Raw genomic sequence first — 19,423 nt, 5'->3', positions numbered from 1 at the left:
GGACTTGGAAGAAGGCAGAGAAATCTGTCTTCCTTGGATTTATATGTAGCAGATGAGGATGTGGCTAGGAAGCGGATCCAGTGTGCAGCAGCGTATCAATCAATGGAGCTTGAGACGACGACAAGGACAACGAGCAGTGAGCAGATTTTGTGTTTGGAGGATTTGGAAGCGGGCGGCGGCGTCTCTTGTACTCAGTGAAGCAGGCAACTCGAGCACTTTACGCAGCAACGAGTGAGTGAGTGAGTACAACTGAGCACTGAGCAGAGTACAAATACGCTTGGACGAGGGAACGAGCTGCCGAACATCGCAGACGAGGCGACCGCGTGTGATTGGCTGGACATCACGTGCAGATCGCGGCCATCTCATTTCGGCTGCTGGCTGACTCAGCGGGTGTTTGTATAGATGGCATTTGTGGGCTGCAGTTGCTGGGATGTGCTGTAATGATAGATGCTTATAGATGCTGACTCTACACGAGACGCAGTGACTCAGTACTACGTGGCTACAGACTACACCGCTACTGCATCTATTCCCTGTCCAGTTCCCGGCTGCATCTCACCTGCCAATCGAGCCAATCACAGCGAGAGATCTCCCGCCGATTCAAATCCCGAGGAGGCGACAGATCCAGCTGCCAGCATCCCGGTTAAGCTTGAATCAAGGCCAGGCGGCGACGGCATCTACAATCAGACTATTCAACGATTTAACTATTCATCCAAAAATGTCGTCAATCTCATCCGCCGCAGCTTCACTCTTCTTCACCTTCTTGCTTGCAGGCTTCTCCTTCTCTGTCGTAGTCAACCCCAAAACTCGCTTCTTCTGCTTTTGCTTTTGCTTCTTCGTCTGCTTCTGCTTCTTTGTCTGCTCCTCCACAGTCACCTGCAAAGACTCAGCTTCCACCTCAGCGGCCATCTTGGTAAGATCTCCCCTCGACACCTTTTCACCCAAATCCACCTCCTCTCGCGTGACTTGCTTGCCTGCCAACATCGCCTTGGCCTGCACTTGCTCCACTTCTTGTCGTGACACCGGCACTGCCTCCGATTCAAGCATCACGCCAGCTTCGCGTGCGTGCACATCCAAAATCCGCCAACATCGTGCAAGAATAGCAATCAACACACTCCCCAAAGCAACATACTGACCAGTCCCAATAATCTGTGAAAAGGAAATGTACTGCGAACGACAACGATCTAGCATATGTTTGCAGCGCTCACTGGATGAAGGCTCCTCCAACACGCGTGAGAGCGATGCAATTAGCAATTTGAGATGGCGAAACCACGTCGCACTGTGGTGCTGATTGGTGTGCCGACGATGCAGCAGGATGAGTACATGCAAGTCTTGCTCCAGCAACGTCAAATCCTCTTCATTCCATTGCACTTTCGTCGTAGTCAATCTTGGTGCTTTTGCCACGGCAATAGCAGGTCTCTTGACAAAAGTTGCAATGAAGAAGCCAATAGTGCCGTGTTCTCCAGGCATGGCACGCACCAATCCCTCGCTGATCTGCTTGTTGTTGTCACACTCTGCCAAGACACCTCGTCGAGACCAACTCGGTAGTGCCTCGCTTCGATCCGCCACCTGCCAATCTGGCCGTGCCTTCAACGCAGCTATAACCACCCCTTCATTCTCAATCGCATGCACAGAGCATGTCGAGTAGGTGATTTTCTGGGCAGCCGGGAAATGCATGGCATGCAGGAGGAGTGCCTTTTGAAAAGCAGCCAGGGATTCCAAGCGCTCATCCACAACCGTGTCTTCAGGCTGGGCATCTTGTTCAGTGAGGTAGTCGAGACGATTGACAATTCCTGAACCGGAACAAGACGGATCTAGTAGGAGATGTGTGACTTGAGCGTACTGCGCATCCTTTGGGTCCGTGCGCGTAAAATCCTGATGCGCAACGGTACAAGGCGCACCGGCCTTGTCCAACATTGTTTGCAAGACCTGAACACGCCGTGGATCACGCTCAAAGGCAAACAACTTGCCGGTACCTTGCAGCAGTGCAGCGAGGTGGGACGTCTTGTTGCCTGGTGCTGCACAGGCGTCAATCACATGCGCTCCTGGGTGTGGATTGAGGATCGCTGCGGGTATACAACTCGCCTTGTTTTGAAAAATGAGGCTGCCGTCGAGATAGTGCTTATGCTTGTTGAGTGTCTCGTTTGGATGAAAGGCGAGGAGGTTCTCAATATGTACATCAATGTAGACACTCCCGACCTTGAGAGCTTCGAGTGAGTCGACCACTGGGAAGCTGAGACTATCCAAGACGGCTTCCATGGATGTCTTGAGGGTATTCACTCTTGCCCATCGAGGGATGAAGGTTTCATCACGCTTTGCCAGCGCTTGATTGTCTTTTGCCTTGAGCTTGATCTTCGCCTTGACCCATTCTGCATTCAAGCGCGTCTTATGCCTGAGAACGGCATCTTTGAAGAGTCCAGCATTCGAGACAATGCCGGCCTTGTTGAGGAGCAAGTCATGGACGAGCACGAGACACAAGGGTCCCTGTGCAGCCAATTTGCGTTCCTTTAAAAGCATGCCACTGTCCTTGATGATTTTTTCAAGGACCGCTCTATACTTGAGAGTCTCGAGGACGAGGGCATAGGTGCGAGGCCCATTTTTATCACCAGATTGGAGGGTGAGGCCTTTGATGCTGCCTTGCTTTGCATCCAGGGCAGAGATGACTTTTGCAGCTTTGATGTAGAAGTCCATGCTACTGGGCCATGAGCAGGCTGGCAGTGACTATAGGTAGTCTAGCAGTCTAGCAATATAGTGAGTAAAAGCAACAGCAAGTAGAGAGTAGAGAGTAAAGAGTCGAGAGTAGACAGTAGAAGTAGAAGTAGAAAGAACTCGTTAGCTGCAGGCTCCACATCCACCACGACATCCAACCCACCAGCCAGACTACCATGAGCTCAAGTGCAAAGCGCAGGTCCAGTACAGCAGCCTCCGTCTCATCAACACCTCAAAAGCAACTCACCTTGCTTCAAGCCTTTTCAAATTCAAAGCGACCGCGCATCAAAGAGGTACTCCAATCTTGACCACAAATAAGAGTATGCTGACGGACAAGCCGATGCAGGTCGATACAGCCAAGACACCGATCGTACAACCTCAGTCAGGCGATAAAGCACCCGTCAAGAAACTCACAATCAAGAATCTACAAATAAGTGGGTCACAAAGCAAAGACGATGCTGTCTATGACGCAACCTTTTTAAAGCTCGAAAGCGCGCTCGGCCGTTTGTTGCAAGGTGAAGAAATTACCGGCCTGCAAGACTTGTATCATGGCTGTGAGTTGCTTGTCCGAGGCGGTCGCTCAACGCAATGTGAGGAGCTTGTACGCAAGCAATTGACACGTAAAGCACAGGCATTGCAGAGGGAGATTCTACCACGCTGCCAAAGTCAGAATGCCATGGACGTGTGTACCTTGATGGTAGATACTTGGCACACGTGGTGTAGGCAAGCGAATCTCGTGCGCTGCATCTTTTGGTACCTCGACAGACGCTGCATGTTGGGTGTCGAGGCGATCGATGATCTCGCCACGCGTCTCTTTCGCGAACATGTCCTTGATGAGGCAGTCTTGGGCAACTTCTCAGCAGCCCTTAATGCACTGTTTGATGAAGACAGGCATGCCGGTATACGGCGCGGGCCGAGACATACAATCGAGTTGGCATCCGTCAAAATGTTGCGGGATACTGGACGTCTGTCGGCTGGCTTTGATAGCCACGTTCATCATCTTCGGCCGTACCTCGAGCAATTCTCTGCAAAAGTCTATGAAATGGATGCCGGTGCATATTTGCGAAATGTCGATGGACTCGAGAAGAGTGAGCGCAATCGAGCAGAAGATTACTGGTCCAGTGAATATACTCGTCCGGTTTCTATGTTGGTCCGAGAGATTATGGTATACAATGTTGAAGCTCAACTACTCAAGGGCGTGGAGGGACTCTTTCGTGCACGCGACCTCGATGGCTTCAAACTGGCATATGAATACATCAGCGAATCAGACGAGCGGCCACGCGGCCGTCCTGCGTTACTTCAGAACTGGGCAACACTCATCAAGCAAGACGGTGTACGACTCATGGAATCTGACAATCTGGTCGAGACGCTGCTGGACTTCAAACGCGACATGGATGAGATTTGTCTGAAGAGTTTTGGTGGCGATGAGCAGGCGGTCAAGTTGCTGCGGGAGCAGTTCAATGTCTTTGTCAATAGCAAAGGGGACCGACCTGCAGAGTTGATTGCCAAGTATGTGGATTCAGTGCTGCGGCAAGGCAACAAGAAGTTTGATGAGCAAACACTCGAGGTGAGGATGGATCAGTTGCTGGACTTGATTCGCTTTATCGCAAGCAAGGATGTGTTTGAGGCATTCTACAAGAAGGATCTCGCAAAACGCCTGTTGCTCAACAAGTCTGCGAGCAATGACGCTGAAGCCTCACTCCTCAACAAGCTCAAGATTGAGTGTGGTGCACAATTTACCCAGAACCTCGAAAACATGTTTAAGGATATCGACTTGTCGCGCGACTTTAATCGGAAGCTGCAAAACAAGCAGCTTGATGTGATGGTCATCTCACAAGGTTCATGGCCGACGTACGCCGATGTCAAGTGCAAGTTGCCGGATGCTATGCAGCAGGAACTCGATGCCTTCGGAGCAATCTACGGCAAGGCACAAGCTGGTCGTAAGCTCATGTGGCGGCACACACTGGGACATTTGCAGGTGAAGGCACGCTTTGATGCTGGCGAGCGGGAGTTGCAGGTTTCTATGTTTCAGGGTCTGGTGTTGCTGCTATTCAACACTAGCAAGACATTGACGGTGGAAGCGATTGGCGAGGCGACGGGTCTAGAGCAAGGCGAGCTGCATCGAACACTGCAATCTCTCGCGTGTGGTCGTCCCGAGACGCGTGTGTTGCTCAAAGCACCCAAAGGCAAAGAGGTCAATGCCGGTGATAAGTTCATGGTGAATGATGGCTTCAAGAGTGCGAAACGCATCGTCAAGATCAATCAGATTCAGATGAAGGAGACGAAGGAGGAGAATCAGGCGACGATGGATCGTGTGGACCAGGACCGTTCGTTTGAGATTCAAGCTGCGACGGTGCGGATCATGAAGGCTGCGAAGAGGAAGACGCACGCTGACTTGATTAGCAGTGTGATTGACACGATCAAGGGCCGTGGTACGCCGAAGGTTGGGGACATCAAGAAGGCGATTGAGAAGCTGATTGAGCGGGAGTTTTTGAGTCGGCAGGACAAGGAGTATGTGTACGAGGCGTAGCTGTCTAGTCTATCTACTGGGATATAGTCATCCATTACTAGTACTAGTCCATCTAGTCCATCTATCTGATACTGCGCACCCGGGTGTTGTGTGTCGGCTGCTACACCACAGACAAAAGCAGATCAAGCCATCGGGTCAGGCGTATCTCCCAGGCACTCGACACGACGCAATGATCGCGTCAAGGCTCATCAGGCAGACGCGGCCATCGACCCTCGCCGTATCGGGCCTCGCTCGCAGGTTCGTCAGTGAGCTACCGCGGTCAAATGCAGCACCCGGGCAGCCTATCGCACCTCCACCGCCATTCCCGCCAGCAGCTGCAGGTCACACAGCCTATGCAGCATCGCCTCCGCCGCCGCCACCATTCAAGAAGAAGGCCGGCTTTTTTAAGAAAGCCTGGCGCGTGACTTACCTCTCTGCACTTGCAGGTCTCGGCTGGTTCACGTATGAAGTCTACCAGAATCGTCATCCAGGCCAGCAGTTTGAACAGGATCCAAGTAAGAAGACCATCGTTATTCTAGGCTCCGGATGGGGATCTTGTGCTCTGCTCAAGAACATCCATGCTGAAGACTACAACGTCGTGATTGTCTCACCGAGAAACTAGTATGCTCATCTTGTCTTATCAAGGCCCTAGCTGACTCTAGCTTCCTTTTCACGCCCCTTCTTCCATCTACAACCACTGGCACTGTTGAACTGCGCAGCATCATGGAGCCCATTCGACACATGACGCGCCACAAAAAGGCCGCCGTCAAGACCTACGAAGCAGACTGCACCAAGATTGACCCAGAGCGCAAAACCATCACCATCACCGATAACACTGAGCTCAAAGGTGCCGTAGCAGAGACGGAACTCAAGTACGACTACCTCGTTGTCGGCGTTGGTGCAGAGAATCAGACATTTGGCATCAAGGGTGTACGTGAGAATGCCTGCTTCTTGAAGGAGACTTGGGATGCACAAAAGATCCGCACACGTATCATGGATTGTATTGAGACGGCCCAATTCAAGACGTTGCCCGAGGAGGAGAAGGAACGGCTCTTGCATATGGTCGTTGTGGGTGGTGGCCCTACTGGTATTGAGTTTGCCGCTGAGCTGCGTGACTTCTTCAACGAAGACTTGCTCGACTGGTACCCGGAGATCAAGGACAAGTTCAAGGTGACCCTCATTGAGGCCTTACCTTCTGTCCTGCCCATGTTCTCCAAGCAGCTGATTGACTACACCGAGTCCAACTTTAAGAAGCAGGACATTACCATCCACACCAAGACCATGGTCAAGGAAGTCACAGAGCGCGATGTGACCTGCGAGGTGACTAAGCCAGATGGTACAAAGCAGACGCAAAAGGTACCGTATGGTCTGCTCGTCTGGGCAACAGGCAACACACCACGTCCACTCATCAAAAACATGATGGCCGAGATTCCAGCACAGAAGAACTCTCGTCGTGGTCTTGCCGTCAATGACTTTATGGTGGTGGAAGGCTCAGAGAACATCTGGGCGATTGGTGATTGTACAGCGACCAAGTATGCACCCACAGCACAGGCAGCCTCGCAGCAGGGCACCTACCTCTCGCACCTGTTCAACGACATGGCCAAGTCGGAGAAGCTTGAGGGAGAAATCAACTACCTCATGGACCAAATGAGCCGATCCTCCAGTACAACGGCAGAAGAGCGTGCATCCCTCAAGAAGACGCTCGACAACAAGAAACGCGCACTCAATGCCATCAAAGCCACGCCCTTTGAGTACTCCCACCAAGGATCTCTTGCGTACGTCGGCCGTGGTGATGCCATTGCAGACTTGCAGATTCCCTTCTTCAACGGGTCTTTCTCGAGTGGTGGTGCATCCACCTACCTTTTCTGGCGTGCAGCCTACATCTCGCAGGTCTTTTCCCTGCGTAATCGTGCACTCGTTGTGTTTGACTACACAAAGACCAAGTTGCTCGGACGGGACATTAGCAGGCAGTAGTCTTCCCTGTACTTTCTTTTCCCTTGGCGTTGTGTTGATAGAGCGCGTAGTAATGCATTTGCAGCTGCTGATACAGTGATCTTGCTAGCTACTCAAGTAGACTGATGCTGGATACCCCGATATTGGAGGTGTCCTTGAGTCCACCAGCAGCAATTCCACCACCATGAATGAGCCCTGCGGCATCTGCCTCGAGCAGCCGAAGGACCTCCTGGGGATCCTTGACTGCTGCCATCATGTATTCTGCTTGACTTGTCTCAAACACTGGCACGCAAAGCAAGTCGCGAGCACTCTGTCCCTACCTGAGGCTGTCGTCTTGCATGACTACAACCAAAGACTTGCGCTGCTCGAGGGATCTCATGGATTAGGCAGTAAGGCAACCTTGAATATGGCAAGACTACAGCAGCTGGCGCAAATCTCTGACCCAGCACGTAAAAAGACCTCTTGTCCACTCTGTCGTCAACGGTCCTCTGGTATCTTTCCTGCAGTCTCTGTGCCAGTTTCTGCATCGCAAAAGGCACAACTGATACAAAACTACTACAGATCAAAGAAGCGCACGTTGTGCAAGTGGTTTGAATCGTCCATCAAGCTTGGCGGTATACCATCTTGTCCACACTGGAATGACTGTCTCTACGCACACCTCAAGCCTGCTGCCCCAAATCGCCTGAGGAAGGAAGAGTATGTCTTCTCGCAAGAAGAGATTGAGGCAGACTATACTGCTTCGTTCACTGCTGCATTTTTCGCAGCACAAGATACCACAGCATAAGAGCGACTCTTTCCTGTGCTGCGCATTAACGTTTTCGAACAGTACACAAGCCATTATTCACTGTCTGGAGTCTTGCTCTACACTACAATCAGAGATGCAAACTGATAGATGATCCAGTCGATGATCATGCACGTCCTCAGCCAGCAACATCAACCTCATTCGTCTCGCACCGGTGCAGCTGGATCACGCAGCGCTGCAACCGCAGCATTGGACTCTTGCCCCGCTTGAGCCTGCTTGTCGCGCGCTGTCCACTTCTTGAACCGATCCATGTACGCTACCACGTCAGTCATCTTCACCACCAGCGGTCGTACTCACCTTTGACCTGTCCAGTGCAGAAGCAGCAAGTCGGTTGCGTCGGCTCAGCGTGGCTCGCGGTCTCTACAGGAGCTGGCTCATCATTCGTACCCGTCACTTCCGTGGTTACTGGTACAGCAGAGTGAGTGGCAGGCGTTGTTGTGTGTGGAGCACTAGCAGCGCGTGGTCGATCTGCTTGCGTGGAAGTCATGGGGCTGATCTCGCCGATAGTCGTCATCCTCTGGCTTGCTTCTGCACAGAGGCTACCTGGAGGATTTATACTGCTCGTATGGCTCGAGCGCTGACTGTGCACTGTCCTTCAACCTCTTTCGCCTTGCGTCTTTTCAAAACCTCTCCATGTTTCCATTGTGGAGCAGTGCTTTCGATGCTTCACCAACTCTGCCATGTGGCCGAAAAGCTTTCATTTTGCTTTCAGAAGCCTTGAGTGTATTTGCACAAGAATATCGGCTTACAAGTTGCATCAGATATCAATCGTTGCTTACCACATATTGCATCTCAGCTGTAGAAAAGCAAAGATACGGCGTGGCGAACCATGATCGAGGATCAAATGTTTCACACGAGGTTCTTGCCTTTCAGCTGATGTGGATTTACATGAGCAAGTTACTCGTGGGCGATAGGTCATAGCACTTGTCGTGTCAAAAACTGACCACTCTACATGAATATAAAATTCAGCATGCTTAGCTGGCCTAGTGTATGCTCTTACTTCCTTCAAGGGTTGTCGCTGTGCAACTTAATCCGCATTGGTAGCCGTTCGGCCATATCGATTCGTTCTTTTGCCTATCTCGAACGGATCAGCTGCGATGAAGATCGGCTTGCAACACATAGAAGAGATCACAAGTAGTCATGTACTCCATTCTAGGAGGATTACATAGGCATTCAAGAGTCTTCTGGCCCTCGAGAGAACCAGGGGTCATCGTCGATTCGTCGTCGTTGTCGTCGTCGTCAAATTTCCCTTCAGATGGGCAGTCGTGCCATCTGCAACGTCCAAGATACCGCAGCGAACCAGACACGGGCCAGCAGCCGCGCATGCGTAGGACGATGGTCTCTGCAGCGGCATCTCTCTCTAACACACCTCGTTTTACATCCGTGGCGACCGCGCGAGCAATACCCGACAATCACCGCTCGCATCACCCGAAACCCGGCACCAAGCAATTCACAAACCCATGGCCATCCTTCGGCGAGCGTGTGCCGCCTGTGCAATTCATGCTGGGTGCTTTGAGGGGCGAAATTGGGAGTCGTGTCAAAATACCTGTGGACGTACATGAAGGCGTAGGCTGGCAGAAACCCAACTTTGCATCTGGCAATGCAGCCTCAACAAAAGTCGCTTGGCTGGGCCATGCGTCGTGCTATCTAGAATTGGCGCGTCCTCCTGAAGCCACGCGCGGTCTGCGTATTCTCTGTGATCCAGTATTCAGCAATCGCTGCTCGCCTGTACAGTTCGCAGGTCCAAAACGATTTACGCGCCCAGCTACAACAGTCGATGAGCTGCCAGAAATTGATCTCGTTCTGATCAGCCACTGTCATTACGATCATCTAGATGTCGATACAGTCACTCAACTCAAGAAGCGCTTCCCGTACATTCGTTTTGCTACTGGACTCGGCAACAAGGCTTGGTTTGATGCATGTGGCATTGAGAGCATTGAGCTCGACTGGTGGGACGAGATTGTCTTTGAGAAGCTCAGTCAGAGCGTACGTCTCAGCTTCTTACCTGGCCAGCACTTTGCCAATCGCGGTCTCAATGACCAACAGATGACCCTATGGGGATCCTTTTCTATCGAAGGACAAGACGGCAAACGCATTTGGTTTGCGGGTGATACAGGAAGACGTACGATACCTGCTGCTTTGGAAGGTGCTTCAGAAGCTGAACTCGCGCATCTACCAATCTGTCCTGCTCATGCACAGATCGGACAAATGCGTGGTCCCTTTGACTTTGCCATGATTCCCATCGGCGCCTATCTACCGCGTCGACTCATGTCGCCTGTGCACATCAGTCCAATCGAAGCAGTCGAGGTGTACAAGGAAGTACAAGCGAAGCGCGCTGTGGCAATTCACTGGGGTACCTTCACACTGGCTGGCGAAGAAGTCTACCAGGCACGCGAAGAGCTCGAGCGGTTTTCAAGGGAGCAAGGTATTACAGGCTTTGAGAGTTGGAATATGGGTGAGATTATGGAGGTTTAGCAAGGACATGTGCGCATACGTGATGCAAGCATCAAGCAAGGACATGTATGCATACATGATGCAAGCATCAAGGCTTTCCACAAGATGATTGACTTGTTGACGATGTCGCTGGAGCGCTAGACGATTGCCTGCCATATGAGTTCCTGAGAGGAATTCCATGCAAAGTATGGGTCAGGTTAGCCCAGAGCTGCTCGTCTGCAAATGAACTGTGCAAGACTACTGCAAAGGTGTGAGCACTGAGCAAATATTCGAGACTCGTGTGCTGAAGACTACGCGGAGTCTTTTTATTTCGGTAGTAGCAGGTCACGCCCCGCATGATGGGCCGCATCTGCCAAAAAATTCGTTGTTGGTGACCCAGGCTCTTTGTCGCAAAGCCGCCAGTTCACATTGGTCAGCAGCATGCCAGCAAAGGTGCAACGCAAATCTGCAACATGTCTGCGACTCAAGAGTACTTGTGACTGGTGAACACTGCTGTCAGCTTGAGTCACGGCAGTCTGCACTGATACTGCACTGAGTCTGGACTTTGCAGTGACCGCGCAGTGCACAGGCCGCTCCGTTCATCGGTCCAATGTTACCGACACGGACATCTGCAGATTCTATACAGATTCGAATCCTGGGGAAGGCTCCCTAATTGGCAACTTCAGCCGCGGCCTTCTTAACACGAGAATTCAACGGGTCTCTTGCTACTGTAGCACTGTAGCAAACGCAGCATGAAACGATGCAAACAATCGACAGCCTTCATGCTGCTATTGTATGTCTCCTCTGACAGCTGAACAGAGGAAATCGCACATCCGAGTTGGCCTGTGAGTCACAAGTGGGCCCGTCAGTCACCTCCACAAAAACAAGCTGATTTCGGCACGCGCCGTCTAAGCGAATCTGCTGCAGGAGACAGCCACGGCGAAAGTTTGAGACGCGACCAACCCGCACCTGGCCTAGCTTGTATAAAGAGGCCTCTCCCTGCTAGTGCCTCGACTTTTGTGATACCAACAGATACGCAGCTATGGAGCGGAAGGAAGAAGCCCTCCACAATATCGAGCGAACCTCGTCAGAAGGGCCAGAAAAGCTCACAGGCTATGCGCAAATGACCACACTCGAGGAGAAGCGTCTTGTACGCAAAATTGACCGCAATGTTGTGCCTCTCATGGTCATCTTCTATCTCCTGTCTTTCTTGGATCGGTAAGCTTGATTCCTGCACATCAGCAACTTAAGCTGCGGCGTGTTGACATGTTCACGTTACACAGTGTTTGCTAACGGCTTCAGCACCAACATCGGAAATGCAAGGTTGAATGGTCTCGAGAAGGACCTCAAGCTCAGCGACTACGACTACCGCATTGCCCTCACCATTCTGTACGATCCTGCAGCCCACGTCTGTCGTGTAGCTTAAGCTGGCACACGATCAGATAGGCGAAAATTTCAGATGGCAACTTGCTAACTCACCAGCTATGTGCCGTATATCGCCTTCGAACTCGTCTCGAACTTGCTTGTCAAGAAGGTTGGAGCCAAGCTTTGGCTTCCTTCGCTCGTCGTCATGTGGGGCATTGTCGGTACCCTTCAAGGTGTCGTCAAGGACAAGCACGGCCTCTGGGCAGACCGCTTCTTCCTAGGTCTGACTGAAGCAGGAATCTTGCCAGCCATCATCCTCTACCTTGCCAGTTGGTACAAGCCGCACGAGTTGCAGCTGCGTATTGGAATGTTTTGGGTTGCTTCCAGTCTTGCTGGCTCGCTCGGCGGTCTCCTCGCTGCTGCACTCGGTCTTATTCGTGCCGGTGGTCTCAATGGCTGGAGCTGGATTTTCATTATTGAAGGTATGCCTCTTCTTCCGCTGGCAAATCTAACATCAGGAATCATCACAGTCGTCGCAGGCGTCATTGGCTACTTCCTCATGCCCAATGATGTGGAGCGCAGCAACTTTTTGACACCAGAAGAGAAGGAGCAAGTCGCTACACGAATGATCTCCCCAACTGGGCACTCGGAAGTGCACGAGCAATTCTCCTGGTCAGAGGTCGGCAGCGTGTTCAAGTCGCTTCACATGTGGCTCCTCATGATCATGGCCTTTGGTTCTGGTGTCGCCGTCTACTCCGTGGCCTACTTCTTGCCCACTATTCTTGCTGGTCTTGGAAAACGCTCCGTTTGGGTGACGCAGCTCTTGTCTGTTCCTCCTTATGCTTTGTCGGCCATCTGCTCGCTTGCTGGTTCTTACTACTCCGACAAGGTCAAGCAGCGCACACCCTTCGTCATTTTCCCGCAACTCGTTGCTATTGCCGGTCTCGCCATCTTGTACACTTGCACACGCGACAAACGTGCATTTGGAGCTCGTTACTTCGCCATAATGATCCTAGTCTCTGGCATTTACACTGCTGTGCCAGCCTACTTGGCCCTTGCCTCAAATTCCTTCGCCAACCACTATCGTCGTGCTACAGCACTGGCAATGATGATTGTCATGACCAACTCTGGTGGTCTTGCATCGACTTGGCTCTACCGCAAAAACGAGGCACCCAATTATCAAAAGGGCTACATGACCGTCATTGCACTGCTGTCTCTTGCGACCATCGCTGCAGTCATTTTGCGATTCCACTTTGCGCGTATCAACAAGAAGCGTGATGTGCTCTGCGATACAGCTCGTGGCTCTTCACATGGGGATGAGCCTGTCGTAGCTGGCCAGGCCATCAAGGCTGATGCAGGCGATCGATCGATCCACTTCAGGTACACCCTGTAAAAAGGGGTTCAGTCCCTGGTCTTCTTCATTAGTACACCTTTTCATTGCAGCTAGGCACGGTTGCAATACATCATAGCAAATTTTTGTTGTGCACATGCATAGCAGCAGGGTGCTTAGATTGAGCGACTTGTTCATCGCAACTCAAAGCCTTGCTGTACCGATGCCCAAACGCTTGGCGCGTTGGGTAATCTCGGAAGAAGGTGCTGCTCGATGTACGCTTGTTCCTGAAGATAAAAGGCAAGCACCCTGAAGATAAAAGGCCAGAAATTGCTGCTTCTCATTCTCTGTGTGGCACAACATCTGCACAGGTGAAACAGGCTACCTCCTTTGGCAAGCCTGTTGGTGGAGTAACCAACCCGGAAGCACACCACCCGGGTGGCAAGACTGAGAATGCAGCAAAGATGTGGCTCGAGATTTCGGCTTCTCCCTGACATGCAAAAGTGTTTCGATACCAATGGCAAGTAATGATGTCGCGGTCATGGACAATCCATTTCTAGCATGCAATTTCGAAAGATCTCGACATTCTAGCTGTCGGAGCAGATTACGCCTCTGAACAGGATTTCTGGGCGATGTAGCTATAGTTATGCTTTTTGCTGGCTGTGACGGATGTGAGATGGTTCTGTATGCTCACCGCCTTCGCTCTAGACTTTTACAGGGTGCTTTCGTCAAAGCAGACCGAAGTCGATTGAAGGCAAACCAAATCTCATGGACTCGTACTGAAACTGGTCGGGTGTATGCGGTGCTGTCAGCATTCCTTGCCACATCTGTGCTGCAGAATTCGATGAGGCGTCTTTTTTCACCCGTGATGAAGCATTTCATTGCAATATGAGAAGTACAGGGCAACGAATGTCATGGGTAGCACACATTCATCAAGCATGAAAGGATAGCTTGATCTTTGTCTTCGTTGTCGTTGTCGCCGCGGGATATGCCTGTCTCATGCGTATCTATCATGGTTGAGGAGCATGCTAGGGTATGAAAGGCTGACTTGACAAGTGCAGTTGTAAGGTCTAGACTAGCCCTTGATGCACATGTGTAATGCAGCGAAGTTGGTCCTCAAGGTTTACTTCAATTAGAACTGCGATGCATGGTCGCTAGTCTTCAGCAGAGCTATTGTGCAGCAGGCAAAGTCCCAGTCATGAGCAAGAGCGCAACAATTTCTATACGAAGCAGCCTCTGGCTGTTCTTGGGTCTTCAAGGGGAATGTTACACCGCAGGCATTGACTTCTGCTCATCTACAGCAACCTGCTGAGTGCCCAGACTATCCTTAATTTTCTCTCTGGGAGGTCAGATGCCAGCCTCGAATACAAGTGCTGCTAGAACAACCAGTCTTCTTACAAGTGCTCTGATCATCTGCGCATAGTCTCACATCTTCTTCAGCTGATGCAGATGAACACTCGGCCGCATCTGGTTCGTACTTGAAAGCTGATTTGGAGAAGCGAATCCAATCTCCGTGCAATGGCTTCCGCACTCAATGGCCGATACATCTCTCCTGCGCTCGCCTTCCATTCAGACCGTGTATCAAGCCCACCAGCTGCTACGTGAAGCACGATGGCTGTCGTTCTCCTGGTGCTCATTGCTCATCCATAATTCAATCAAGAGACTGCTCACTGAATTCGAGACAAAGGTCCAAAATGCCGCCATGCATTGCAACATTGCTACCTTGCGCTTGCACTGATCGTAGCTTGCAGCGTAAATTTGCAATCTTGGCAAGCGCGGGCATCAGCAAGATCAAGGGGTTGCAAGCCACACTGCAGCGATCGGTCTTGCCGATCACACCGCATGAGACCATGTTGGCGTGGTGTTGCTCCCTCGCATGTGTCTTTTCCATAGTTGTATGTCTCTCTATACTGATTCTTTTCACTCCCGGACAGATGCATCACGAGAGCTTCTACGACATATGTTGCGATCGAGCCCAAAACATGTCATGTGACATATTTACAAAGTTGACAGAAATGGCTCATCTGCATTCGGCGTGCTTGTAATCAAGGAGTCAGTCAGATGGCTCCCGCGAAAATATCAAGGCTACTTCCTTCCTCGAAGCCAAAGCTGCTGCTTAAGGGAAGCGCTCTCGGACTGTTATTCCAATGGACCGGAGAAGTGTTGTCAGAAATGCTTTGCAATGGAGCTTTTCAATTTTGCAACACGGAACCTCATTTGTTTCGAAGATCACGACAGGTGTCATGCCAAGCTTTGTTTGTCACATCGTCACAGCGTCGAAGCGTTGTCATGTAGTTCAGGCTTGTCTTCGAACTCTGTAATCTTTCGCCGATTCCTGTTGCAATTCCTCAAAAGTGTCAAATGGTATGAAAGAGCCTGGCGGCCAATTTCTCCTGCGCATCTTTCTCACCTGGCACACAACACAACCAACACCGCTGACTTGGACTGAGTTTTACCTCTTCTTAAAGGTCACTCATAAGAGAAGCTACTACTCATCAAGCCAGCCCTGTTCAGACAATCATTCCCAAACCAATGTTCGTCCCTCACTTGTGTACCAGCTTGCTCGTCCTCTTCTCTGTTTCTAGGCAGATGCGAGGCATTCTTTCTGGCTGCGTACCTTCCAAACAAGAAGATCAATGCCACGATCCTGGTACGTCTACTTCTGGTCAAGCTGCTGGTGGAGGTATTCTAGAGTCTAAGCGACTCGAATTCATTATCGCCTATCCCCCATTTGCAAGTGTCAGCTCAAAGACCTGCGCCAAAACTTGCACTGAGCTTGCTAAAGGCTATCGAACCGAACGACAGAACCATTTTCAGGGTCCGCCTGTCCAACATTTTTGTAACCTCGGTTGGTTCAAGTTCCTCTGGAGGTCTGAGGCAATTGAATTGCCTCCAGCCCTCACGAGCAATAAGTGGTTGATTCTTGATAAAGTCAAGGAAAAGTATGGGTTGACTTCCAAGAATACCGTTGATTTTCAGAGGACAAATACGCAGTCCGATCTGATCGCTTCACTCGTGGCGGTTCTTTCCAGCACTTTGCCACCTTTATTTTTGACTGAAATGACAACTCCGCCTCGAGTCATTGAACAGCCGGCGGGAGACGAATTTCACTTCGCACGACGGCCTCCAAAGGACAAAGGAAAGGACAAAAAAAAGAACAAACAGGTCTGTGTTGATCAGCGAAATTCCCCGCAGTCCAATGTGGGTACTTCGACTGGGTGTTCGGTAAAGTCCACAATGTCAAGGACTTTGGCACTTCAGAACCTCCCTCAGACGGCGGAGACCTTTTTGCCATGGGTACTCAACAGAATGCGAGATCACACATCAGATGGACCTGTACCCGTTCTATGCAAATGCGAAATTGGCATCATCGTTGAAGACTTTCATCATCATGATGAGTGTGAAGCCTGGGCTTTCGCTACGCTATTCCAGCAGCAGAACTCTTGGTTCCTTGTGAGTCCTGCTGGCACTGGCATAGTGCAAGAAGGTGACTCGGGCGAGTTTAGTCAAGAGCGCGTAAGCGTCGATGAAAGTCAAATTTTTCGCTGGCGCTCTCCCTTGGTTTGCGGTGAGTCCTTCCAGCTTTTCGCAGCTGAGAGTATTGGTCCTGCTGTGCCAAGACCTCTCCATCATAAGGAGTATCCTGAGTATGGCACTGACGTCTATGAGGCTTTCAAACGCCATACAAGTTTAGTGGCTTGGGACAACTTGATTCCCGACCAGGGAATGGTATCGGCACCAGAGTCTGCCACCCAAGAAGATCTTGAAGCGATCTCCAGGGCAGTGAGATATCTGTGACAGCTGAGTACATATTGCTTGTACCCATCTTCGTACGCCACCGTCACATATTTTCGTTCTTTCTGCGACGTCTGAATAAGAAGTCGTTGCTTTTCTATAATCACCAAGCATCGTAGCTCTTTTCATCAAGCTTCAACCACTCGGGCACATCTGACGACATGAAATGAATCTTTCACCTTCTGGCACTTGGTTTGCGAGGTTGAATTAAGCTTCTCTGATATCTTACATAGGGAGAGAAGATGAATCTGGATGTAATGTGGCGAAACTCATATGAGCGATTCTAGTATGCTTAGGTTCGCATTTTGTCTGCTTGGAACGCAAAGCACAGGAGCCTGACATGCCAAGGCATGACGAGGGCCGAATACGCATCAGCTTGGTGGCAAGATTGAGAATGCTGCACCACAACACACACAACGAGAAACCATAAGAGCTCGCGAGTCTGCATAACGCACCACACAAGTCTCATGGACACATTCAGAAGTTGCAGCAGTCCAATCCATCATTGCGCTTCGAGATCGAGGTCGACTGGTGTCTTGACTTGCCGAATGCCACGAAAGTCGACACCCGACAAGATGCGCCCGATGCCTAATGTTCTTGCTCGTTCCACAGCAGTCAAAAGCAATGCATAGAGACGCACGAGTAGGATGTAGAAGCTTGTTGTCAGCCTGTCGTGCAGTGATCGCGATGAGAGTTGCGGTTGGATTTGAGTTGAAGCAAAGGCTGCAGACATCGGTGGTGAATGCTTCAACAGCGCAGTTGAGTAGAGCGGCAGCTTGTATACTCGACGATAAGAATTTCGCCAGTATCGTCTATTATCGCCTGTCTGAATACGTCGAATGCTGTAACGTGCTGGTGTCGTCAAGTCTTGCAATCTAGCTTGTGCGTACCCAGATGGGCTCTCTTGCAGCTTTGTCCAGTCTATACTATGCTCTGTGGCAGCATTAGGTTGATGCATCAACTCTTTCTTGCTTGGCCATAGTTTGAGCTTGACTACTGGCCGTTGAGCTGCCTTTGCGCTGGTTGATCGTGGTGTGTAGCGCGAGCGTCGTCGTTTGCAGTGCGGACAGTCAGCAGCCAAGCAGCCAGTCTCCGTACAAATGGCGTGTGCATCCATTGCAAGGACAGGACAAGACAGGAAGAGCCCAGATAGCCAAGGCTTGACACTGCATATATAGACGTGAAAGAGACTCAATCATGAAACACTGCAAGTATGAAGAGCACCAATACGACTACTCACACCACCTCTAGTACTCCGTCTACTCCCATTCTGAGATGAACTCGTACATCTTGAACTGCGACGGAGCTATTCCAAATCGATAAACGAAGCGAGAAGCCAAATAGCTGCCAAAGATGGCACGAATGTAGGCATCCGGCACACGTTGCAACAACGTCTCCAACGATAACTTGTCGACCAGCAATTTGGGGAAAGCTGCACGCAAGATGCGGTTGCGCAGCTCGGCTTTATCCCAGAGTGACGAGTTGGACAGCTCTTCCTGCAGCGTGACGATAGCCTTGGATAAGGTATCCGACAACACAGACTTGGGTGTACCTGTGAGCTTGTTTTCGCGCCACATTGCTTCGAATTCCATAGAGGCATTGTTGCAAATGATTTGCTGGACGCTCGCCACGTATTGCTGGTAGAAGGCAGGTTCTTGGCCATCATGCACACACATGTGCTCCTTGAAATCTTCGTCTGAAAACGACAGCGCAGCAAGAACCTCTAGCGATGAAGACGTGACGCCACCTTTATTGGTCGATGCATCCTTGAAGACAATAGCGCCAGGCTTTTCAAGTGCAAGACGTGCATCTTGCGTAACAAACAAGTTGGCCACTTCAATGATGATGGGTAGTCTTGCATTGCCTTGTTCATCAATAAGGGCATTGACGTTGGAGATGTTGATGGCTTCGGGACGTCCACCACACGGCACAAACGCGTCTGCTGATTTGCCATCCTTGCCACAGCCAAAGTTGCGCAGATGTGCGGCCCTTGCATCTTGAACTCCTCGAACGAGACTAGTGTGATGTGCCTGTATAGCACGTTGTCGGCACATTCATGCACCCAGTTCTCAGAGTGCGTCTTTCTCAGCGACTCATTAAAGTATTTGTAGCTTGTTAGAGAGCCCAGAGTCGCACCGGTGCCATTGAGAAGTTTGGAAATCTGACTGGACCACGTCTTGCCTGCGCTTTCGTCTTGAGCGTCGATCTCGGCTTGTCCAAAAAGGCAACATGGGCGAGGCGATTGTCGGTGAGGTTCTTTTCAGGTAGTCTGCAAATCCAATGGCAATCTGCTTCCTCCCTTCTGCTTCAGGCAGAATAGGAACGTCCAAAATAGCCAGCAATCGTGCAGCATGACGCGTCAGCCCAAAGGTTTGTCGACACCAGTCGGTCTGCACTTGCCGCATCGCTTTGAGTTCTTCTATTCCGCCATCAAACGAGATCTCAGCGCCAGAAATGACATGACAGTCGACAAAGTTGAGGTGAAGCGTACGTATTTCAGACAGGCACAAATAGCCAAAAACCTTGTCCA

General features: G+C 50.8%; 8 protein-coding genes across 8 annotated transcripts; 5 read left to right on the top strand and 3 right to left on the bottom strand.

The window, feature by feature from the left end:
* Positions 1 to 705: 705 nt before the first annotated feature.
* Positions 706 to 2,688, bottom strand: BCR37DRAFT_403815 (putative methyltransferase C2C4.06c; the record flags this gene model as incomplete). Its single annotated transcript, XM_040872035.1, has 2 exons — positions 706 to 777; positions 1,423 to 2,688. 2 exons carry the CDS (start codon positions 2,686 to 2,688, stop codon positions 706 to 708), a joined length of 1,338 nt encoding a protein of 445 aa, XP_040722250.1.
* A 148-nt stretch (positions 2,689 to 2,836) lies between these two features.
* BCR37DRAFT_194590 (Cullin family-domain-containing protein) lies at positions 2,837 to 5,279 on the top strand. The gene has a single exon (XM_040866331.1). The coding sequence runs from the start codon at positions 3,029 to 3,031 to the stop codon at positions 5,234 to 5,236; it is 2,208 nt and encodes a 735-aa protein (XP_040722249.1). The 5' UTR covers positions 2,837 to 3,028; the 3' UTR covers positions 5,237 to 5,279.
* Positions 5,280 to 5,405: 126 nt separating this feature from the next.
* On the top strand, positions 5,406 to 7,189 carry BCR37DRAFT_352254 (alternative NADH-dehydrogenase; the record flags this gene model as incomplete). Its single annotated transcript, XM_040868116.1, has 2 exons — positions 5,406 to 5,836; positions 5,878 to 7,189. 2 exons carry the CDS (start codon positions 5,406 to 5,408, stop codon positions 7,187 to 7,189), a joined length of 1,743 nt encoding a protein of 580 aa, XP_040722248.1.
* A 2,116-nt stretch (positions 7,190 to 9,305) lies between these two features.
* BCR37DRAFT_352281 (beta-lactamase superfamily domain-containing protein) lies at positions 9,306 to 10,445 on the top strand (the record flags this gene model as incomplete). The annotated part of the gene is made up of 1 exon (XM_040868117.1): positions 9,306 to 10,445. The coding sequence occupies one exon, from the start codon at positions 9,306 to 9,308 to the stop codon at positions 10,443 to 10,445; it is 1,140 nt and encodes a 379-aa protein (XP_040722247.1).
* A 500-nt stretch (positions 10,446 to 10,945) lies between these two features.
* On the top strand, positions 10,946 to 13,453 carry BCR37DRAFT_193899 (major facilitator superfamily domain-containing protein). The gene is made up of 4 exons (XM_040866326.1): positions 10,946 to 11,621; positions 11,706 to 11,792; positions 11,886 to 12,250; positions 12,287 to 13,453. The coding sequence occupies exons 1-4, from the start codon at positions 11,446 to 11,448 to the stop codon at positions 13,159 to 13,161; spliced, it is 1,503 nt and encodes a 500-aa protein (XP_040722246.1). The 5' UTR covers positions 10,946 to 11,445; the 3' UTR covers positions 13,162 to 13,453.
* Positions 13,454 to 15,630: 2,177 nt separating this feature from the next.
* On the top strand, positions 15,631 to 16,896 carry BCR37DRAFT_389752 (uncharacterized protein; the record flags this gene model as incomplete). The annotated part of the gene is made up of 1 exon (XM_040870765.1): positions 15,631 to 16,896. One exon carries the CDS (start codon positions 15,631 to 15,633, stop codon positions 16,894 to 16,896), a length of 1,266 nt encoding a protein of 421 aa, XP_040722245.1.
* A 499-nt stretch (positions 16,897 to 17,395) lies between these two features.
* BCR37DRAFT_395633 (uncharacterized protein) lies at positions 17,396 to 18,010 on the bottom strand (the record flags this gene model as incomplete). Its single annotated transcript, XM_040871648.1, has 1 exon — positions 17,396 to 18,010. The coding sequence occupies one exon, from the start codon at positions 18,008 to 18,010 to the stop codon at positions 17,396 to 17,398; it is 615 nt and encodes a 204-aa protein (XP_040722244.1).
* A 142-nt stretch (positions 18,011 to 18,152) lies between these two features.
* Positions 18,153 to 18,485, bottom strand: BCR37DRAFT_352324 (NAD+ dependent glutamate dehydrogenase; the record flags this gene model as incomplete). The annotated part of the gene is made up of 1 exon (XM_040868119.1): positions 18,153 to 18,485. One exon carries the CDS (start codon positions 18,483 to 18,485, stop codon positions 18,153 to 18,155), a length of 333 nt encoding a protein of 110 aa, XP_040722243.1.
* Between the last annotated feature and the right edge of the window lie 938 nt (positions 18,486 to 19,423).

The sequence above is a fragment of the Protomyces lactucae-debilis genome, assembly GCF_002105105.1.
Source record: "Protomyces lactucae-debilis strain 12-1054 chromosome Unknown BCR37scaffold_27, whole genome shotgun sequence".
Taxonomy (NCBI): domain Eukaryota; kingdom Fungi; phylum Ascomycota; class Taphrinomycetes; order Taphrinales; family Protomycetaceae; genus Protomyces; species Protomyces lactucae-debilis.
This window is presented reverse-complemented; position numbering and strand designations above follow the sequence as displayed.

Coding starts and splice junctions, on each gene's coding strand:
- BCR37DRAFT_194590 (XM_040866331.1), top strand. CDS start 3,029: ATGCTGACGGACAAGCCGATGCAGGTCGATACAGCCAAGACACCGATC.
- BCR37DRAFT_193899 (XM_040866326.1), top strand. CDS start 11,446: ATGGAGCGGAAGGAAGAAGCCCTCCACAATATCGAGCGAACCTCGTCA. Junction 11,622..11,705: donor CTCCTGTCTTTCTTGGATCG/GTAAGCTTGATT, acceptor TAACGGCTTCAG/CACCAACATCGGAAATGCAA. Junction 11,793..11,885: donor CGCATTGCCCTCACCATTCT/GTACGATCCTGC, acceptor CTAACTCACCAG/CTATGTGCCGTATATCGCCT.